At 36.1% G+C, this 20996-nt stretch overlaps 1 protein-coding gene across 4 annotated transcripts in view; it reads left to right on the top strand.

Moving 5' to 3' along the window:
- The window catches only part of LOC104574775 (3',5'-cyclic-AMP phosphodiesterase 4D), a 345941-nt gene that overhangs the window by 226371 nt on the left and 98574 nt on the right, over positions 1–20996 (top strand). For all 4 annotated transcript variants that reach the window (XM_088523262.1, XM_088523263.1, XM_088523265.1 and 1 more), the window contains exon 2: positions 14186–14377. In XM_088523262.1, coding sequence (XP_088379388.1) covers positions 14186–14377 — 192 coding nt within the window. The remainder of the gene's footprint in view (positions 1–14185; positions 14378–20996) is intronic.

Below are 20996 nucleotides of genomic sequence, written 5' to 3'. Positions count from 1 at the left end.
CCAAGCAGATTTTCCTCCCCCAGAAGAAATACATTCTCCCTTGTGTCTATAAGATGACCTTCATTTGTTAATATTATTTAACTTAGGACTTTGAGACTGATACTGTGCATTTGCAACTTTCTCATAATTGTTCATTTCAGCAGTGAAATGTAATTTTGTATTTATGCTATCAGTATCGTTACATCCTTTTAGATGAGTGGGAAGCATGCATTTTTCAGTTATTACATAATGCTTTGGACCTTTTTGCTTATTCAACTAAAGTCTGTTAATTTCCTAACCAGTAGTTACTTGTTGTAATAGTAGAAATGAGAACTTCAGCATTATCCCATGCAACTAAAAGCAAAACACTGTAAGTTTTTGATCCTTAATATGGACCAGCTGCTCTCTGCTTGTTCTAGTTTGTATGTTGAGGATACTGATCATGGTAATATTGGGGCTTCTGCTTCAAAATAAGAATTTATTTTATTTGTTCATTCAGGGGCATTTTGAAATCCAAAATGAAGAACAATTTATTTTGCATTTTAAAACTCTTTGGAAGAGACTATTGACATATACCACTACTGCAGAACGTACTTGAGCACATCCCTTTCTTCACTCTCTTATTAGAAGTATGGATAAGCAGAATTTTGTTGAATGGAATGTTTAAGAATAAACCTAGAAGGGTACACAGGATTGGGATCCTCTGTTCTGTATCTTTGCTCTTCTCCATAAACATGTGCAATCTATTCCCCCTTTGCTTGTTTGCTCATCCTATGTGTGAATCTATTGTGGGAATATTTTTTGTCATATCATGGACTTTATCATAATAATCCTGAAAAACAGTTTTTAGGGCAGCATTTTGAACCTCCTAAAATTTACTATAACATCTGTGTGCACCTTGAATCCAGTGTCTCATTCCAGACTTATCTCCTTGTTCTTCGAATGTTAAATTAGCTTCAGATGTAGAATTAATTGAAGCAAAAGAAGAAGCCCCATTTCCTCATATTTAGCTTTGTAGAGTTAGCTCTCTGCTGCTTGGAAAATAAATTGAATCTGTCTTTCCTTAAAAGATGTAACAAAAACAATTTGAAATGTTACTGCATAAAATAATAGTTCATTATGATTTAAAAGTATACAGATATTCTCATTATTAGTGAAAACTATATTGGAAATTTCACTTACGCTACTTCATTCACACATTAAAGATACCAGTAACAAAGAGTGAGTGACTGTCCGTATTGCTTAACTCTTAATACTTAAAGACAATTTTCAAAGAAGAAAATAGTATGCATGCCTGCTTACTTGGCTATTCTTTTTATTCTTTTTTAATAGTATGTCTGTCGCATGGATAGACAGGTTCTTTTGGCACAGAGCCATGGCTGGAGGAGGGGAAAAAGAATTACGCATGAAAACCTGTACTGTGAAGGTTTAGTTTAAGCAAAATTATCAGATTCACAGGAGAGAAGCTTGCCAGTGGGCTGGCCTGGATGGGCTACGGAGCAGAGTGCCAAGCACGGGTTTGGTCACTTCCAGGTTTCTGTCCTTTAGGCTCCAGTAGTATTAAATCTGTTGCAATAATAACTATTGTTTAGCATTTATTGTGATATTCTTTTTTTGCTCTGAAATCGAAATAATTTGATTTCACCTGAAAGGAAAATTTATAGTGATTTCTGCACCTTCCAGTAGAGCACAGATTGTACAGGGGAAAAAAAAAAGGACAATATTAAAAAAATCAAAATGACTTCTTTTCTCAAGCAAAAAATGATTTATTTTCCTTTTCTAGAACCTTTCATAAAATTTCTTGTAATTTTTTCTACTTTCCTTCTTTTCTATTGGCTACTAAATGTTATAGAAATACCAGATATAATGCCATCCTCTAGTCCCCTATTAATGATGGAAATGTTTTGGATAGTTAAAGTATTAAAATAGATAAATAAACAAGTCTCACTTTTCTTCTATTCTTCCTATTTCTTCAATTGTTTCCTACAAGAAAAAGAAGAGTAAAATTTCTAAATTTCTTCCATTTTCCCCAAATCCACTTTTCTAAGTTCTTGAAGAACAGTGTTTCTCATACTAGTACAGTACAGCTGTTACTCCCAGTAACTCCAATTCGAGGCCTTATTAAGTCTGCCTTTTTTTTTTTTTTTTAAATGAGTGGATCTCTAAGAGCTTTACAAAATATCCATTTTTCAGGAAGGGAAATGGAAGGAAAGAAAGGGATAAAATGATTCACTCAGGATGACTCATCTGGTGAAGAACTCATTTTGTATCCTATTATCCCACTTCATTCCTGCAGAGGAAAAGAATGAAACAAAGAATTTCCTGATACCTTATGTTGTAAAGTATGTGTTCATATTTTCACCCAGCTGCCTAGAGGGCCCCATGTCTGCCTCAGATTTCTGAGCTACTCTTTTTTTTTTTTTTTTTTTTACCACATGAAACCAAAGACTCTGATAGGAATTTTGCTCCTGAATCTTTGGTGTATATTGCTTGATTGTAGAATTGTGGCAACTGAGGAAGGTGTGTAACATGTGCACGTGTGCAATGGGCTTGTCAGGTCTTTGGACATGCAGATTGAGTTTTGCTGAAAGAACTGCTTAGACAGCAACTTTATACATTTGGCAAAATTATTGATTCGACTGGGAACATTTCAGAGGATGAAATAACCAGATCTCAATGAAAAAAAGGAATCTAGGCAAAGCTTGTTCCAAAAGCCACAACATTGTGCTTTCATTTTTCGGCTGTACCCACTGGTGCTAAAAGGTTTCATTTCTCTTTTCTGTCTGTTGGATTGTACATTTTGTAACATTTCCAAACATGATAACCTATGTGGTGCCAACAGTTATGGCATGTCCTGCCCTAATTTTAGTAATGACATCAGTGTCAAGAAAATAGACTTTTGGAAGTTGCCAAACATTTTTCTTTTTGCACAAAGTAAAGTAAGGCATACACATTTTTCCTGAAATTTGGAAATTACTTAATTCAGGGGGATGTCATTATGACTTTGATTTGGCTTTTTTATTTTTCTGTTTGTTAACAGATGTCATTTCAGTAATCCTTTTATTCTAACCAGCTTTGTGGTTTAAGCATTACAATTCAAGCACACTTCGTAATGCACTGGTGTAACTCCACAGCACGTCGGTGCTAGGGAAGGCAGCAGTGCTTTGCCTGCTGTGGCATGGCAGCAGTGATCGGGTCTATCAGGGCTGGATCAGCACAGTGTCAAGCGAGCGATCTGCTCTCCCACAACATTCATTCTCTGCAATTGGCTTGAATTTAGAAATAGCTTCATGTTGATATGAAAGTCTGAACTGTCCCTGGGTGTATTGATATATCTATATGTGGATGTTTCTATGTGTGTCAGACTGACTTGCAAACTTTTGTAAAACACTTTGATATTACTTTGGGAGTAGAATGCTTGATTTGGTTTTGCAATATACAGTGATTTTTAACAGCTTTGGCTTTCCAGAGCACTCACATTTATTTAAAAGTTGTGTTTTTTAAGTTCCTGTTTCAACCTACCCCATCAAATCAGCTCCTGGCTTTTTTTAATACTGGGGAAAATGCCATTCTGTAACTAATTCTTAAAGAAGAACTGAATGGGCTATATTCCTCAACAGAGAAAGAACCATTTATTTGATGAGATGAGATGACTTTGGTTCTGTGTGCTGCTTGAGAATGGTGTAGCACCAAGATGTAAGTTTTATGTTGTTTCAAGTTAATTTGAGAATAGTTCTTGAGAACTTGTATCTGATTTAGATATTTCAGCAGATTATAGTTGTTTTATATAGTAACTTTACACCTGATTATGTTTTCTCTTTTGTCAAAACCCTGTTCCATTAGCTTTAAAGTTTCAATTCAGACAACAATTGTGCAGAATAGTGATCTTGCTAAGAGAAACTTTGCAGATAGTATAATAATGCAAAGGATTTACCTTAAAAAATCCTATATTATGATGGTAGTATTTATGAATGACATGTTCTAAAGATCTTGAAGTCAGTGATAGTTGAGGCGAATCATATGTGCATGATAAGCAAAACGGAGCACGCTCAGTATGTATAATACTCATTAGAAAGCAACATTACGTATGAGGTTTGAACTCTGTGATGGTGTGCCCCTAGTAGCTGTCAGTATACAGACAAAGAAAACAGGAGAAAAACAACAGGAAAGGCAAAAGTTTAGGTAAATAAGGTCTTCTATAAATGCACTATATTACTGTAATAATTGATGTATAACATATTAGAAGGAAATGTGAACATTGGCACTGACTTTGGAACCTCTATTTAGTCCTATTATACATAAATAAGATACATGTTGTTTTTACTTCACCACATACACAGAATGAATGCAACCTAATTTATGAGCTATTCAGTATTCTTATCTTTTCTTGCTGTTCTTTATGCAGTGTCATGCTTTATTTGCAACATTATTCAGACCTGTTATTTCCCTGTTATTCAGGGAAAGCAATTATGAGTGTTTTCATTGGCATTTCTATAGTGTTCATCACTATGATATCTTCCTGCATCTAAAACATAAATGACGTAATTTTCACAGTACTCGTGTGGTACCATCTTTACTTAATAAAGGGAGATCTGAAACACAGAGATTAAAGTGAAAATATTCCCTAAATTGGGGACTACTTGTATAATGATTCATATATTCAAAGCACAGTTCCCATGAAAGGCTGAATGAATACTTACAGCTGGGAGAGTAGTGAAGTATCACATATATATATATGTGCTGTGATCTAACCCTTTTCCACAGTCGTTCACTTTTTGCAGCTTTTGGAGGCAGGATCTGATTGGACTTTCAATCCATCTGCTTGAAGCTTGCAACTGCTCCTTCTTTTCTAAATTTACTTGTGTTTGAAAGTGCCAGCGTGCATACAGCTCAAACAACTTATCTGAGTGGATACCTCAAGGAATAAGAAACACATATAAGTTGTTATCCCAGGGTCAGAGGGGGTGATCTGCAGCTTGGGCAAAGATTTTCTCCACGACTTCCTGCAGTCCCTTACTGCTTTCAGTACCCACTTTCTGCAGTATGTGGGGCAAGAACCCCACAGACAGAGGGTTCCTGTCTCGTTCTTCAGAGATGTGGGCAGGGCAGGGGTTTTACAACTGTTTTGCAACACATATATATAAAATGTCACTGAGTTAAGGTTGACCTAAGCTTATAACTTCTTGAAATTTAGGAAGATATCCACAGAATCAGCAAAAAAAAAATGTAGAAATGTAGCTAAGTTTTAGGTCTCTGCTATAAAATATGAGTCGCTAGAATAGCTTACAAAAAGCTTGAAGTGGAATATTATGGACATTTACTTTTCTCTGCCTCTTTCTCACCAGAAGCTTACTCATTCCCCTAGAAAGATTCCAGAGGTAGATTTCTGCATCATTGGCCAGACTTTGATAAGGGTAAAGAGAATGCAAAGTGCAGTCTTATTAGTATTAGCCAGGCATCTTAAATAATGTTACCAGGCTTTATAATAGCATAATATAACAGTAAAATAATACAAGAATATCAATGAAGAGAATCAAAAAAAAAGTGATTGATTGCTTTTGCTTATTTGTTTTGGATTAATGTCTGGAATTACCATTCTGGAGATACTGTGTTTTAATGAATGTGCTTCAGAGTCTTCCATCAGTATTCAAAGGCCTAAATAAAATACAGTATGAGCACATACGCTTAAGATATTGCAGTTTCGGCATCCTTCCAAGCCAGGCTCCTGACCTTTCTGTTTCCCTTTTAAGGCTGTTGCTTGTATGTTAGCTTGCAAGAGGTAACAGCCAGGATTTTAAGAGCTCAGATCATGAAGAAGTGGACCTTGATAGCTTTAGTGAAAGTCTAAGAGGTAACAGAGACTAATAACTTTAAGAATTTGGTAAAAATATTGAGTGCGAACATTGTAGAGCTATGAAGTACAAAGACTTGTAGTGTTAAAATACAGATGCCGTCATGTAAATTATTATTACAGTAGTGATATACTGTATCTTATTTTCTGCGTGCTAATTTCCTATGTGAATGGTTTGAGCTACTATTCTTCCCACTGGACATTTCTGTTCACAGCCCTCATCCATTCTCTGGAGGAAAAATTTTTAAGTATAGGTTGGTAGAAGTTCAGTTAGAGACAAGACTTTAATATGAGCTGGGTGATGCTAAGGAATGAGACCCTTTTTTGTCATGAAGCCTGCACACTTGAGTTCTTTGGAACAGAGTGGGTTCTGTATCTCTTCTCCAGGAATAACTGAGAATAGGTAATAATAACTGTGTATTTTTTTTAATCTGTATCTGGCCAGGACACTGTTTTCAGAATTTCGCTGCCACGGAGCACAGGGTACATGTATCCATACCTTCTATGACCTCCCAGAGTGTTTATTCTCATTGTGGTTATATATGAAGATTTTTTAGAGGGTCCTGTTTTTCAGGCAGCTTCCAATCAATTACATCGCATTGTTGGTCCCAGAGAATTTTATATCTCTCTTCTGGATTCTTTTTGCTTTCAGCAGTACTACAGGATATAGATTTAAGTATTACTCATCTGAGAAGTGCTGCCTTGCCTCTATACCTGCTTCATCAAACCACTAACCGAGAAGGAACACACAATCACTTTGATAATGAGATAGAGCTGAATTCATTGAAAGAGGAGACTGAGTTCTATCAGTGAACTAGATTTTCCCTCCCTGGCAGCAGTTCGTTTTTCAAGCGTGACGTAATATTCATTTTTATATGTGATTTTTTTTTTTTTTCTGAGGACATTACTATGCGGCTAATATCTGAGAGGAGCAGCATTTTAGTTAGGATTAGCCAATATGCTTGATGGATGGTTTGCATTTTTAATATATTGCAAGATAAATATTTTGAAATGCTCTAAGATCTGATTCAACTATATTTAAAATAAGGGAAAATTAATGCCAACGTGAATTTCAGCAAATGCTTACTGTACACTGGCACTCAATACAAGCTTGTTTTATACCCCAGTGTTCAAAATACTGCTCAGGAACTATCAGGTAGACAAAATGTGGGGATAGTTGAACCCACACTCACTATTAGAAAAGGAAAAGGAAATGTTGTTCTAGAATTTCTTGAAGAAATTAGATTAAGTGATTTATTAAAAGAGTTTGAAGCCACTTTATTATATGCAATCCAGAGGAAAGATAAGTTACTGTAGATAGGAGCACTCATAATATGAAGGATATTACATAATGATTTAAGTAATATAAAGAATATTATATAATAATGTGAGTGAATGGTGACTCAGAAGATGTAAGCCAAATAATGACAGCAGTAAAGTGGAGAACCACGAATACCAGCCCTACCACTCCTAGAAGTCTACTCAGGACTACGTGACTAAAGCTGTAAGAGTCCAGCTCGATGCCAGATGGATGAGGGTTTGCTTTCGAGCTCCACCAGATTTGCTATATATTCTTTCTCATGGTTGGATTGAGTGATTCTGTTTTTTACCTTTCTTTATATCAGATTCCACAAGAATAGTTTTCCTTAAAAACTTTTTGCAGACTTCCTCATTCAGATTTTGATATGCCAGAGATTTCCCTGGAAGTGTTTGGGAAAACACTTAAAATGTTGGTGGCCATATTTTACTAGCTAAAAGTGGGGATACAAGAAAATTGCATTATTAGATCAGAAAAAATCATATAAAGCGACTTAAAACTAGTAGAAGCATGGTCAGATGATGACATCTCTTGGAACTTATGTTGTATTTTTTTCCTCCCCCATTTTTAGTTTGTGTTTTATTATGCTGCAATAAGGTTAGTATAGAAATTGCAAAGAAATATAAAAGCAAGTCAAATATAATCCATTTAACAGTATCTGGAATCTAGCTTTCATTTCTGTACATCATGTTACTTGGAAGATTTTAATGTCCAACTTCAGAGATGAAAAAATCATCAGAAAAGAATGAGGAATGAATGGAAAGAATCATGAAAATAATTCTAGTATGGCTTGATACGGGAAACAAAGCGATTTGATAGGTGCAGCAAAGGCTTTAAAGGCTTGATATACCAAAGATTTGTGGGATACTGAGGTATAACTGGGAATAATGAGATGACGTTATGAAAAATATGCCTTGAATTTAGTATGAGGAGGCTTTTCAATGCAAAATCTCTAAATAGTCATCATGGTTGTCTATAGTCATCTAGAGAGTCATCTCTCAAATAGGCATCATAGGACACTACTTGTTTGCAAGCTTTATACAGAGCAAGAAAATGTTTCTGTAGAGGTTGTAGCCTGCATTTCCTAAGCCTCTTGCTAGAAAACCATGAGACAAAAGCTTAAACACATAGTTGGAACTCCTTTGCTGACATGTTTGAGTAGACTAATTCTTATAAATCTTTTTGCTTCATTGTTTTCTTTTTTCCTGCTCACATTGTCTTACTCTGTTTTCTCTGCTTCTAATATTAGATTTAGGCCCTATTACATTCCAAGTGTTTACCAAAACATTTATGCCAAAAGCAAAAGCCAGGTTTTGTTGCTAAAAGAGAGAAATTTCATGAAATGACACATTTTCTTCTTTTGCTTGCAGTCTTGGTACTGGAAAATCTATCCGTACCACTTCTAAAAATGGACTTAATCATAGGGCTTGCCTGTTGAATTGCTTGACTGGAAACCCAAAGCCACAAGTAGATAGTTGGCTTGAGTTCTCCCGTATACAGTGGTAGGACAAAATTCAGATTTAGATCATATGTTTATTTTAATATCATTTGGTTACAACTCACTGAGCATTAATGCAAGCAACAAAGGTGGTATTTTGTTAATTTTGCTGTAGAGAAAATGAGAATTATCATTTAGGTGGCATATAAAATATTTTTCTTTGAATGAAGAGAGATTATATGATATTTCTTCCAAATGTCAGTGAAGATGTTCCTCTGTCATTTTGTTGTTCATTTCCCTCAGATCTTTGCTTTTTACTAAGCATGTGGGAGGAGACAGAAAAATCTAAAAGAAAGCCGGATGTGGTCGCTCCTGCGTCACTAGGTAGGCACTGACAGAAAGGAAACGTTTTGAAAGGTCATGGCCACAGAATTAACATAAGAAATAAATTTCAGGCCTGCCATTCAGTTATATAAATCCACTGATTTACTTTTAAGATTCTTTTTCTGATGCATCATGTTAACCTAAAGGCTAGTGGGAGCTTATGGTAGGGACTGATTGCTGAGAACTTGTTTCTGATGAAGAAAAATGTAAATATGGATCTTTCTTATTAGAGTGGTCATTGAATAACTATATATAATGTTCAGTTTATTGATAAGACATCAAGAGCCCCAAGAGAGTTCATAAAGGTTTAGTCAAAGTTCTTGTCCAGTCTTATTTGATTTATTTAAGATATTAAACTATGTCTGATTTTAATCACTTTAATCAATTAGTTGAATGCACTGAATTCAGTGAATGTAGTTAGGGTTTAAATATAGACAGAAAATCTGTCAGAAAATCTAAAATGTGTCAATGAAAAGTCAGTTTTGTTAGTAAAAAGACTCTAAAGTCTTTTCCTCTATAGGGAAAGAAGAGCCCTTTAGTTTATTCATTTATTCCTTCCTCTCTGACTGAGATTTTAAAATCAATGTAATAAAATCAGTAACTAAAAGCTAATGACATGGTGTCTCAGGAGTGGTTAGACATTTTTTGAAGGTGTCACAGTAGTTGGCATAATAACTGAAATATGAAAATAATCTATAGTGGTGCAGAATATAATCAAAAAATCTAAGAGCAAAGCTGTAAACCATCCTGCTTTGATGTGAGACACATAGATGTGCAGCATGCACAAGCATCAGGACACTCCAAGGCATGAGAGCACCGTACCCTGTGTGAGAGGCCTTTCCTAGGTGGTTTTATGCTGAGCTACTTGGGAATGGGAACGCGGGGGCCTCTCTGTACTCCCACCTTATCAGGAGTGAGGGGGATGGAGCCTTTCCTAGGCTGGGCTCTACACTGAGCTACGCAGGAATAAACACAGTGGCCTTTCCGTACCTCCAAATGCCATGGGGGCAGCCAGGTGACATGGCCTACTGCTGTTCTCGGTCCCAGGACACCAAGCAAGCAATCAGGACATATTCTACTGTGTCTGCCCATGGTGTAAGCAGGGTGAGCCTTGGCCACACACAGTGTAAGAAATAAATTAAAATCTTATTTATGCAGTTCTGGTACTCATCTGACCATTCATTTTCTCCAGTAGCCGCAGACCACCTCCTGCACAGCAGATGCCTACGTACAGGCTCCTGGGGAACATGCCATAAATAGTTTACCCTTTTGGAGGGTAAATAAAATCTTATTACTTTATGGTTTTTTGTTTGTTTGTTTGTTTTCTTGCTGTAAATGAGGGCTTGTGCAAAGGAAGTTACTACAGAATGACACTTCCACATAACTGAGTTACAGCAGCCATGTAATACGTACCCATTCTATCTGATGATGGGATTGTGCTTCTAGGTTGAAAAAACAGGACAGGGCATTTAGAGAATAGGGAGATAGAGAATAGAGAATAGAGAATGACTTGTGTAGAAAGATAGCTGGACAGACTTACTGCCACTAGAAAAAGATTCATGTGACAGGAGACAAAATTGCCTTCTCTACATCTTGCTTGGCACTCCATAATGTATAAAGATGGTTTTAAAATATGAGGTATCCGTAGAGGATCAATTGGTCTGGCTTATACCTGTCCAAGATCAGAGAGATCAAGGACAGGGAGACACTAGTAAGGGAGCCTAAGATCAGGAGTTTGATCTGTGTTTTATAAATTATAGTAAATTCATGAATTCATTTTTGAGTGGGCTTAATTCTTTTCCTTTTTTACTACTGCTAAATTCTCTACAGATACATGCTAAAACTACACTAAGAAGAGGTTAAGTTGCTAAGTCCTCAGTAATAAAAATGAGCAGCATTAAGATTTTCTATGCAGCCTTAATCATGAGCTCCTGTGCACAGTCATTGCCATTAAAGAACTGTATGTGATATTTTGTACATATTTTGATTTCCTTTCTTCTTTTTAGCAACCTGGCAGAAATTACAAGATAATTACATAATGACTTAAAAGGGAAGTCCACAGAGGTTTTCTTTCCTTGTGAAAAGAAGTTATGTGGTGTTATCAATGCAACAGTGCTTCTAATGTGTTCTAAGGAACATCTCTGAAGTTGCAGCAGTCCTTTGAACATAGACAGTTCTGTGGGGCTTTCTGTGTCAAAGCAGGTCTTGTGCCTTCAGTAACAATTTCTATACTACTCTATCCTTTCTGAAAAGTACCCTCCACCAAAAGTGTAAGGAGGTAGAGGAACACGGTAGGGAGAGAATAGCATAAACTATTTTCAGTTTTCACTATTTTTTTTTTCACTATTTTCAGTTTGTGACTGAACCTGGATTTTATATTCACAGCATATTCCCTGCTACAGCTTAACATTTATAAGGATTGGGAAGATATAAGATGCAACTGTGACTGATTTTCTGGAATCACTGCCCAGGCAAAATGAAGTATCTGTCCCATTCAGTTATCTTAAGTTTTCTCAGAGTATAAACAAAGAACAAACAACTTGGATGAAAGTCTTAATTCTTCATTTTGAATCTCTGATCACACTTGTTGCAGTGTGATCAGCAGCTCCACTTCTTGCAGAGGAACTTTGTGATTCAAGCCAAGCAGGATAACAGCACAGTTTTCATTTAGTTTTGTGTAGTCTTTTGTGTCTGCAAGTGTTGTTAGCAAATATCCTAGTAACTAAGAGCTAAATAAAACAATTAATTGCCGTAGCATCTTACGATTTTTTTATATAAACTTACGTATTTGTCAAACCTGTGCCTATTCACGCTTTCCCTATAGCTTGTAACACTGAACAGTTTTTTTTTCCTTTTTTCGTATTTACATGAAAGACATTTTGGTTGAACAGTATGAGCCAAATCCTAGCTGATACACCTGGATCCATTTCATTACTTTTGACACCCATCTAGTGGACACTGTGTAGTATCACAGGATAAAATTCCTGTCAAAACAGCTATATACAAATCTGCATACTTGTTATGTAGTAGTACAAGTCACAGGGCCTCACACAACTGACAAATATGCATTTTTATCCAATAAGCTTTTAAATTTTAAGCTTTTTTAAAAAAATGTTTGTGAATCTGACAGTGAAATCATTCATTGAAACATGTCCTCAGTGAGAAAAATAAAACTGATAACAGAATAAAAAACAAAAACCTAAATCTTAAAACTAACCCATTTGTTCCTTTAATGCAATAAAATACCTTTTATTCAGTTGACTGAAAAAGTCCAATGTTAAGAAAATCTCTGTAAAAGAATATTCCTTACTAAGCATAATTTGAAGTTATTCACTGCTAGTGAGTAATAATAGTCACTAATACTAGCTGTAAAGGATCTTTTACTTTAATATTAGTACTGTTTAGCCCTTTTCAATATTTTTATGAGTGCATCACAAAATACAGTTTTAGATTGGAAACAATCCTGAAAAAGTTTGTATCACCATCCAATGGATAGAGAAAGTGAAAAGCAGAGGTGACTTGAGCTGTCCGCTCTCACGCAGCAGACTAATGGCAGAGTGCTCATTAGCACAGATGAAATTTAGTTAATTTGAGACAGATAATGTAGTAGGAGGATATTTGAGGGCACAGAAATACTCAGAATCGAAAAAAAAAATTGGAAGAAGTGTATATATTGGTATTTATTGAAGTGAGCAGTTCTGAAAGCATCTCTTCAAGTTGATTTGATTTTTTTTTCTATTTTTAGAGGGGAAAATATTTTGCTTTTCTAAAGTCACACTATTTTGAAAGATGATTTAAAAGCAAGAAACAAGGTAATCCAGATAGCAGCATGTACATCTATGATACATGTGCTGAATTCTAATCACAGCTGATGTGTATAGAACAGATTCTCTTCAACTGTCATTAGACATTATTAAAAGCGAGTGAGTGTCCTTTATGTGAACAGTGTTTTCAAAATGAGTACTGTACATGAATTTGTTGCAAAAATATATTAACATGTATCCATATTTAAAAGATCATATGATGAATCCTCTGTTCGTCCCTCATGAGTAAAAGCTTTAGCATTATTTAAGTTCCTGCCTGAGTACTGCAAAGGAGTTAAACTAATTATAAACTGAGGTCTCATGCACACCTTTTCTACTATCTGACTATAAAACTGAAATTGCTGTTTGCTTTTAGAGATGTGACCAGCCAAGGAAGGAACAACTATCTTTCGTTTCTGTCTGAATAAGATGTGCTCCATCCTATCAGGAGCAGACATAATCTTGCTGATACGCACTCATATAACCTCAGAGGCTACGTACTGCAACTCATTAAATCTAGAAACTGAGCCACACGCTCCAAAAGGGCTCCATATGGTACACACGGCAGCTCTCGGGCTGCTAAGCAACAGGGGTTGCCATGAGCACATCATCTGAGCACTGCTTGCCCTGCACCAGCTTCTCACTGATTACAGAGTCCCCTTCAAGGTCTTTGTTCTGCTCTTCAAAGCCCTTTATGGAACTGCCAGGGACTACGGGAAGACCTTCCCTTCCCTCTCTCTTTCGCTGTCTCACCTCAGCTTCTCATGACAGCATGTTCCCTAGGAACAGTACAGTTGTTTACCTCTCCATCAAATGCAATATCTAGAAGAGCTACAGAAGTTACTCTGCTTGCAGAACTGCAGAAGTCATTTATTTGTTCTTGTTGTACAATAGCAACTATCTGTAATGCATACAGTTGTGCACAAACACACATATATGCATTGATCGTAGTCCAGCATTTGATTCCTAATCATTGAAAAAAAGACAAGATACGTTCTCAAAATGTTTGAGTACTAATGAAGAATTAATGATGGATAACTACTCAATAATAGAGTGGGAATCAGGGTAATGAGGGTACCAGACCGAGATGGGGCATGAGGAAGAAGACAATGAAACATCATGTTTCTTCATGCTTAGAGCTCATAGCTTGCAAGTTCATATATTCCATATTTCAAATTTGTCTTCTTCCTTTCTTGAGTTACTTTTCCTGCAGGCTTGCTCTTTTTGGTTACCAGCAGTTATGCGGTATATTCCTTATGTCTCTTATTCTTGCCTCAGCAATAGAATTGACTGGCTTTAACAGAAGCAATTATCTAGCGTTAAATTTGTCAGAATAGTGTTCATTACTTCATTACAGAATTCATATGTCAATAGCATAAATCTTTTCTTTTTTTTTTTTTTTTTTTTTGCAGTTTCGATGTAGACAATGGCACATCATCGGGACGAAGTCCCTTGGATCCCATGACAAGCCCAGGATCAGGGCTAATTCTTCAGGCAAACTTTGTCCATAGTCAACGTAGGGAGTCTTTCCTTTACCGATCAGACAGTGACTATGACCTTTCTCCAAAGTCCATGTCCAGGAACTCCTCCATTGCCAGTGACATGTAAGTACTTTAAAAAAAGTTGTAGCATGTGTTTTCTCCTCTACAAAATATCCTTAATCTTTGGGCTAGCATTTTTCCAACATCAAGAAATTTCTTTTGGAATCAAAGAACTAATCATTCATGCCACTCAAGCCACAGAAAATTGCTGTTTGTTAATTTGTTTAATCAAGCTCGTATCTGTTTCTGCAGTTTTCTGAAAGTAACAACATTGTGCGGGTGTACTTGACATATTTATGCACTGTATTAGCTTTGACAGAATAATAAAGACAATCAATATCAAGCAACCTGCCAAAGTTGCTTGCACTACAGACAGCCTCGTTATCTTGACTGTTAACTCTATTCATTACAACCTATACAAATTCAATTTCTGCTTCTCAATATTCCTAAAATTCCGTTCCTTTGCACTAGGAATTTCTACAAAGTTTTTACAGTTAGTTTAGTGTAAATCCTATGTAAGTAATTTCAGATTGAAGCATTTAGAAATTTTTTCACTTTCCCAAGTTTAAGCAGAGCAATTGTTTTCAGCTTAACCACATATTAAATTAAACCACATGTTAAATTAAATTCTGTATTGCTCACTTCTGAGAAAGAGTATGCTTTTCCCTAAAATATATATTGTTTGATAATTAAGCAATTTAAGGAGTAGGTGGAAAAGATACCCTCACTTCAATTTATGTTGTAATCATGATTGTGGACAGCACAATACCTATTTGTTACAAAGACATATTTGCACCTTTCAGATGTTTTTGAGACTCTCGGGGTAAGATATAACCCCTGACAGAAATGAGAAAATTCAAGAGGCCAAAATTATTTCAAACAGCTTTTCCACTAAGCAATGAAATTTTAACAGAAGATTTTTGGAAAGCTTTTCTATTCTCTCACTGCTGTTGACTATTCCTCTGTGATGTGTATATTTTCTGCTAGTGGATCACACTTCGCACGTACGTTCAGACTCCAAGTTGCATGAGTAGTGGAAGTCAAATGCAAATTTCTGTTTACTTGTAAGACTAAAACATGTCAAATATTATAGCTTCTAGTCACTTACAAGTAGTATAAGTGAAGAATAACGAAATATTTTCTTTCATTATTATGTTCCAAATTTCATTGCCAAGTATGGTTTATGGTTCAACTACTAAAATACGTGAAAGTTGTGAAACTTAACAACCCTTTCACCAGTGTCATGAAATGAATGTCCCCTAGTGACCAAGAAAGCCAAATGCATTAAAAAAAAACAAGAATAATATATTTTTTTTTGTAAGAAAAAGATAACATCCTCTTTTTAAAAAGTCAGTACCTAGGTCAAAAGAAAATATTTGTCCTAGCAGTGAGTGAAAAGTCAGCTGCTATTTAACTTGCCATCATTGTAACTGGGTATTCATATTTTAATCTTATTCATCATTTTCAGAAGTGTTGATTATGCCATCTGTTAATAGCTTTTTTTTTCATTTTTAAATGTCAAGACAAGCATAATCAATGCCTTTGCAGAGATTTTGTGTAAGGTCCATGCATCAGTTAAACGCTGTTAATTTAAATACTTTAATAAGCTTTGTGTCCAGTGTGAACAATTTTGGTTGAGAAAAGATAAGTGAGAAACACACCAATCCATCTCACCTTGTAGTATAGGAAAAAATGCATTTCACTTGTAAATGAAGACCTTTAGTCTTAGATCCTTAGGTCTTAGACATTTACCTTTCTTTTAGAAGGTCAGAACTCAGGCTTTTAGTGTGACATCCGTGTCAGGGTACCATTTGGGAAGACTTTCACACTCTGAGGGGGCAACCCAGGTTCCTGCTTTGCTTACATCAGTCATTTCAATTAAAAATTCAATTAGTGCTCTATCCTTGAACTCATAATGCACTTCTGCATTTCCCAGAATTCTGGTTAGTATTTCAGCACATGGTAGTAAATTGGATAAAAAAAATTAATTACTGAAACACTGAACACAGTTTCTTCTTTGGTACTTTATTTACTCTTCCTTTCAAAATCTTAAACACATCTATGTATTAAACTAGTTGAACTTCACACCTTGATAAATTTCCATAGCTTCCTGTCATATACGAGCTGCTGGACTAAGAAGGTAGCTAATCCTGCCACTCTTCAGGATGGACAACAACAGGAAATATAAAGAGCAAATTGTTTCAACTACAGAATATTAATCATGTATCAGTACACCTAACTCTAATAGGCTTGACTATATAACAGAAACAAAGTAAAGAAACACAAAGCATTGAAAGGCAGGAAAATTTGAAAAGAAAAAATAGTGAAGAACAAGTAAAGAAAAAAATCACAGAGCTCTTTATATAACAGATGTCAGGGAGAAACTGAATATGTCCTTGGAAAACAAACAAGAAAACAAAATCAACTAATTACTATATCAAATCTAATCTTACTCTGGGCCAGCACTTTCTAAAAGGTTCTGAAGCCCAGAAGAGTAGTCAGAGAAGGCATCACATACATATTCAGATCACTTTCAAATTGTCATATTTCCCCTCTGCATGTATATACCTGCTTTATTCAAGTATTGCATGGTCTGTAAAGTATACTAGAAAACCTACACATCATTCAGGTAATGTAGATGAATTATTTCTGGAATACTCTTATTTTCCAGTACTTTAATTCTCAACCTCAATATGTAACTTTATAAAGCAAAATGTAAAGCAAAAGGCATGCATCTTGTACTTGGAAGGATCCAAATCATTGCTTTTAAAGGAACATAAAGATTTCCTTAAGATAAATAGAGTGCTTATTGTAAGGCATTCAATTTCAGTAGCAGCAAAGGAAACAGTTCAAAAATTATTCAAATTTGAAGTGTCATGGTAAAAGAGAACCAATAGATGGCAGTACTAAATTTGTTATTATACCCTTATTTACTATTCATGCATGTAGCAAAGACATGGAACTCCACCAAGTCTTTGCAAATCCAGGGCAATAGGATGGTCTCTACTGCAAAAAAGAAGAACTTAGAATCAAACTATAAGACAATAATCAAGAGATGAATAGTCACATACAATCACCCAAAGAAGATAGGGAGTCCATATGCTCCAAGTAGGAGGCTAGTGAAATATCAGGGAGCAACTGAAATTTTCATTTAGTGAGTTGAGATAAAACTAGTGAAAACCAGTGTGGAGAAGGGGGAGGAGAAAACATCTTACTGTAAGAAGCTAGAACTCCAGAGGAAAAAAACAAAAAACTGTAAGGCAGATAAGATGAAAGCTTGTGGGACAGATGAGAGTGCAGCTATGGCACTGGAAAAGACATTAAAAAAAACAAGGTAGGTCTAGCGTAGGAAAGGAAAAACAAATCAAAAGAGTGGAGTCAGTGGCATATTATTTTTCCCAATTAGCTCTTAAAAGAGATAGAGAGAAATTCTAGAGAGAAAAAGAAAAAAGATCAAGAAGATGTGAGAAGGTTTAGAAAAAAAACAGTGGTGATGTGAAGCTGGGCTGGGGCATTCTCAGCACAGACATGAGGATGTGAAGGTCGGAAGTGAAAAGATGAACCAGCCAATATTACAGGGCAGGGCTTGTGCTGAGAGAGAGGAAAACAAGTTTAAGGGGAGGAGAATAAAGAAAGTACAGTCAAAATCTGCAACAACACAGAGAAAAGAGAGAAGCAAGCTGAAAGATGAGAGAAATCATCAATTGAGCAGACAACCAAATTTAAAAAAGGTCTTTAATTATATTAATTATTATCAGTTAAATCATTGATATTCCAGAACTCCAGAAAGAAGCTAATAAGCAGTCTGCTGGCTGGGCAAAGCCTATATTTTAGCTACTGACATTAAAAGGAGAAAGGGACATATTCTCCAGGGAGATTTTGGTATAGAAGAGTGTCAGAGATCAATTGTATCCTCCCCTGAGTGTATCTGGGAGTTATTTTTAACAAATCATGACAGTAAGCATTCCTGAAATCTGTCTTTCTCCCACTTCAGTAAAGTCACAGAATATTTTTTTGGGGCAACATTCACTAAAAAGATTAAAGATCAGCTTTAAAGATTACATTTTAATATATCTGTCTGTAAAGCTTGACTAGTTGGGGGTGAAATTCACTATTTGAATAATAAAATCCAAATCTACTTTGGAACAAGGAGAGCTCTGTAGTCTGATAGATATAGAGAGATTTGGGGCTGTCTTGTGGCCCCAGTTTATTCATTATCCTCATTTTCAGAAGCTGTAGAAATAGTCAGGGCATTTTAAATTTGTTTGAGGCTTTTCTGCATTTCCCCAAAGTAAAGCTAACATAATCTGTAATTTAGCAAATGATTGAGGGAAAAAAAAAAAAAAGAATGATTCTGGCTTCGAAAATGGCCTTAAATAAAAGGAAATTCCAGGATGAGGCGTTCCCTTATTTGTCAGTGACTGACAGGTCTGGTCCTGACCTGAAACTGCAAATGGACTGAAATATCCATTTAACTGGCATGTGGAATAATATGCAGAGGGAGGGAAATTTTAAGGTGAACTCACACATACTTTTTTCCAGTTCTGGATTGTTTGTTCTGTTAAAAAAATATATATATTTTATTCAATCTGGATTGGATTCCTGGAGGGAAAAGTACTTTAAAATAATGACATTCAAAGATGGCAAATCTGGACAGATAAAAAGCTTCATGTGAGCCTTTAATACACTAATAAAATATGGATTCCTCTTTTAATCCAGAACATGAAGCCAAATTACTAGTGATGCAGTCCATTCTTTTCTGAGCCAGGAAGGCCCGGATGTATTTATAAATTACTATGAGTATGCATCTGAAATTTGGGAAAAGAAAAAGAAAGCTTTTCTCTGGGAGGTGATCTGCAAAAACTTGCTAACAATATTCTGGAGACAAAACACATAGTCATTGGACAAATTAATCACACTGCAATTTAAAAAATAAGATATAATTGTCTTTCATTTGAAATAAACTATTTAAACTTCTCTTCACAGAATTTGTGATAAATTAGTGATTTGTGAGCTGAAAAGAGCTAGTAAAACTGCAAAGTCAGCCTTCTTAAAAAACCTTCTAAGATAAATTTTCTATTTATTTTTTTTTGATGAAAATCTGTAATAAAGTTTGCTTGAGTCATTATTTGTTCATGGCAAAAGAAATTTTATATAGTTTTAGGAAAGATAGGACAATATTTTGCTTCTTTAGGTTTGGGTTTTGTTTTTACAATCTTTTAAAGTGAATGAGTCATCATGTTTCAGGTTAAATTAAGATGAATAAATTAATTAGTAAATCCCAGTTATAAACAAAAATAATTTGAAAAAGACTACTGTGTACTTTCCACTTGCTTGGGACATTTTACAAATGTGGTCGAAACCAAAGAACAGAATAACAACCATTTTGCTTAAATTTAAATAAGAAGTTTGAGCAAACTTAATTTGTTAACCACTGACTCAGCTATTTTGTAAGCAAAAAGAGAACATTCTCTCATTGAGAAGACTTTTTCTGACCAGCAGTTTATTTCAGGGGACCTACAGGTGCTCTAAAATGTGGTGGTGCAGGGTTGTTTATCAGGGCTTTTTTGCTGAAATGCAGTTGCATGCGTGTGCATGCAGCACAAGAACCAAGGCTGCCATGGGGTGGAGCGGAGACTGGGAGCTCTGGAAAGAGGGAGCTCAAAATGCTCAGACCATGTTCCAGCTCAGCGTTCATCTGCATGCACGGGCTAAATGGATTTCACAACTCAGAAGAACATTAATCCTGGTTTCATTCCTTGGGGCACAAACAACTTTCTCTGTGTTTGTGAGGATGCTAATTTTGTGTTCACCGTGGAGTTCCTTCTCTAGAAATGGGGAGGCTGAAAATCTTGTTTGCCTTCATGTTTCTTCTTATATTCAGACATGTAGGGACCTTTGAATTCAGGTAGGGGACCTTCAGTCCTAAATTGTGCACCTGAGACAGCCTTTCTGCGGCTGGCGGGCAGCAAGCTCCCCTTGGGGAGGTCACTTTGTGCCCATGCTGGTCTCAACAGCTCTGCTCTGTTTTCTTTCAGTCGAGAGATCTTTCAGCCTTTGGCAGAAGGAGATTCATATGGAAAGTCATGTGTTCCTGTTCCTCTGAAACAACACACTTCTCAACGCTTGAATATATGGAGTAGGCACAAGCGAGCAACCAAATGACTGCTGCTTAAAAGCAGTTCATGCTAGTATGTTTTATTTTCATTTGCAACAAGCTAAGAGCTTACAGGTGTATCAGTTATTGCAATTAAAACTGAATAATGGTAACTCGTTAAGCTGCACTAACTTGATTACTTCCAGTCATGTGCACATGCAAAGATTAATTTCCTCTAACCTGGGCAAAAACTAAACCTGTCACCTAGTCACTTTTAGCTCCTGGTTTTGCAGCCTTGCTTAGGGCTAGCTGGTGATTCCTGTTGTATGAACAGTCCAACCACAGCACTGCTCAATTGGCCTGGACTCTTCTGACTGAGTCCAGCTGTTTTCTGGATCACATCCCAGCACTACACCATTCTGGCTTGATCCAGTCCCCTGTTTAACTCATGAACCAAACCCTGCACTGCAGAAATTTCTTTTCCCTGCCCTCACCACAGTGGGCTCCAGGCAGTCCTCTTCCTGGTTTTAGAAAGAAAACCCCACGCACTAGTGAGCACATGGCAAGTCCGTGCTCTGCCTCTCC

Source organism: Tinamus guttatus, unplaced genomic scaffold (assembly GCF_059628265.1).
Source record: "Tinamus guttatus ecotype Peru unplaced genomic scaffold, ASM5962826v1 Tinamus_guttatus_pri_ptg000173l, whole genome shotgun sequence".
NCBI lineage: Eukaryota > Metazoa > Chordata > Aves > Tinamiformes > Tinamidae > Tinamus > Tinamus guttatus.
The sequence above is the reverse complement of the archived record's forward strand: the minus strand, read 5'-3'. Positions and strand labels throughout refer to the sequence as shown.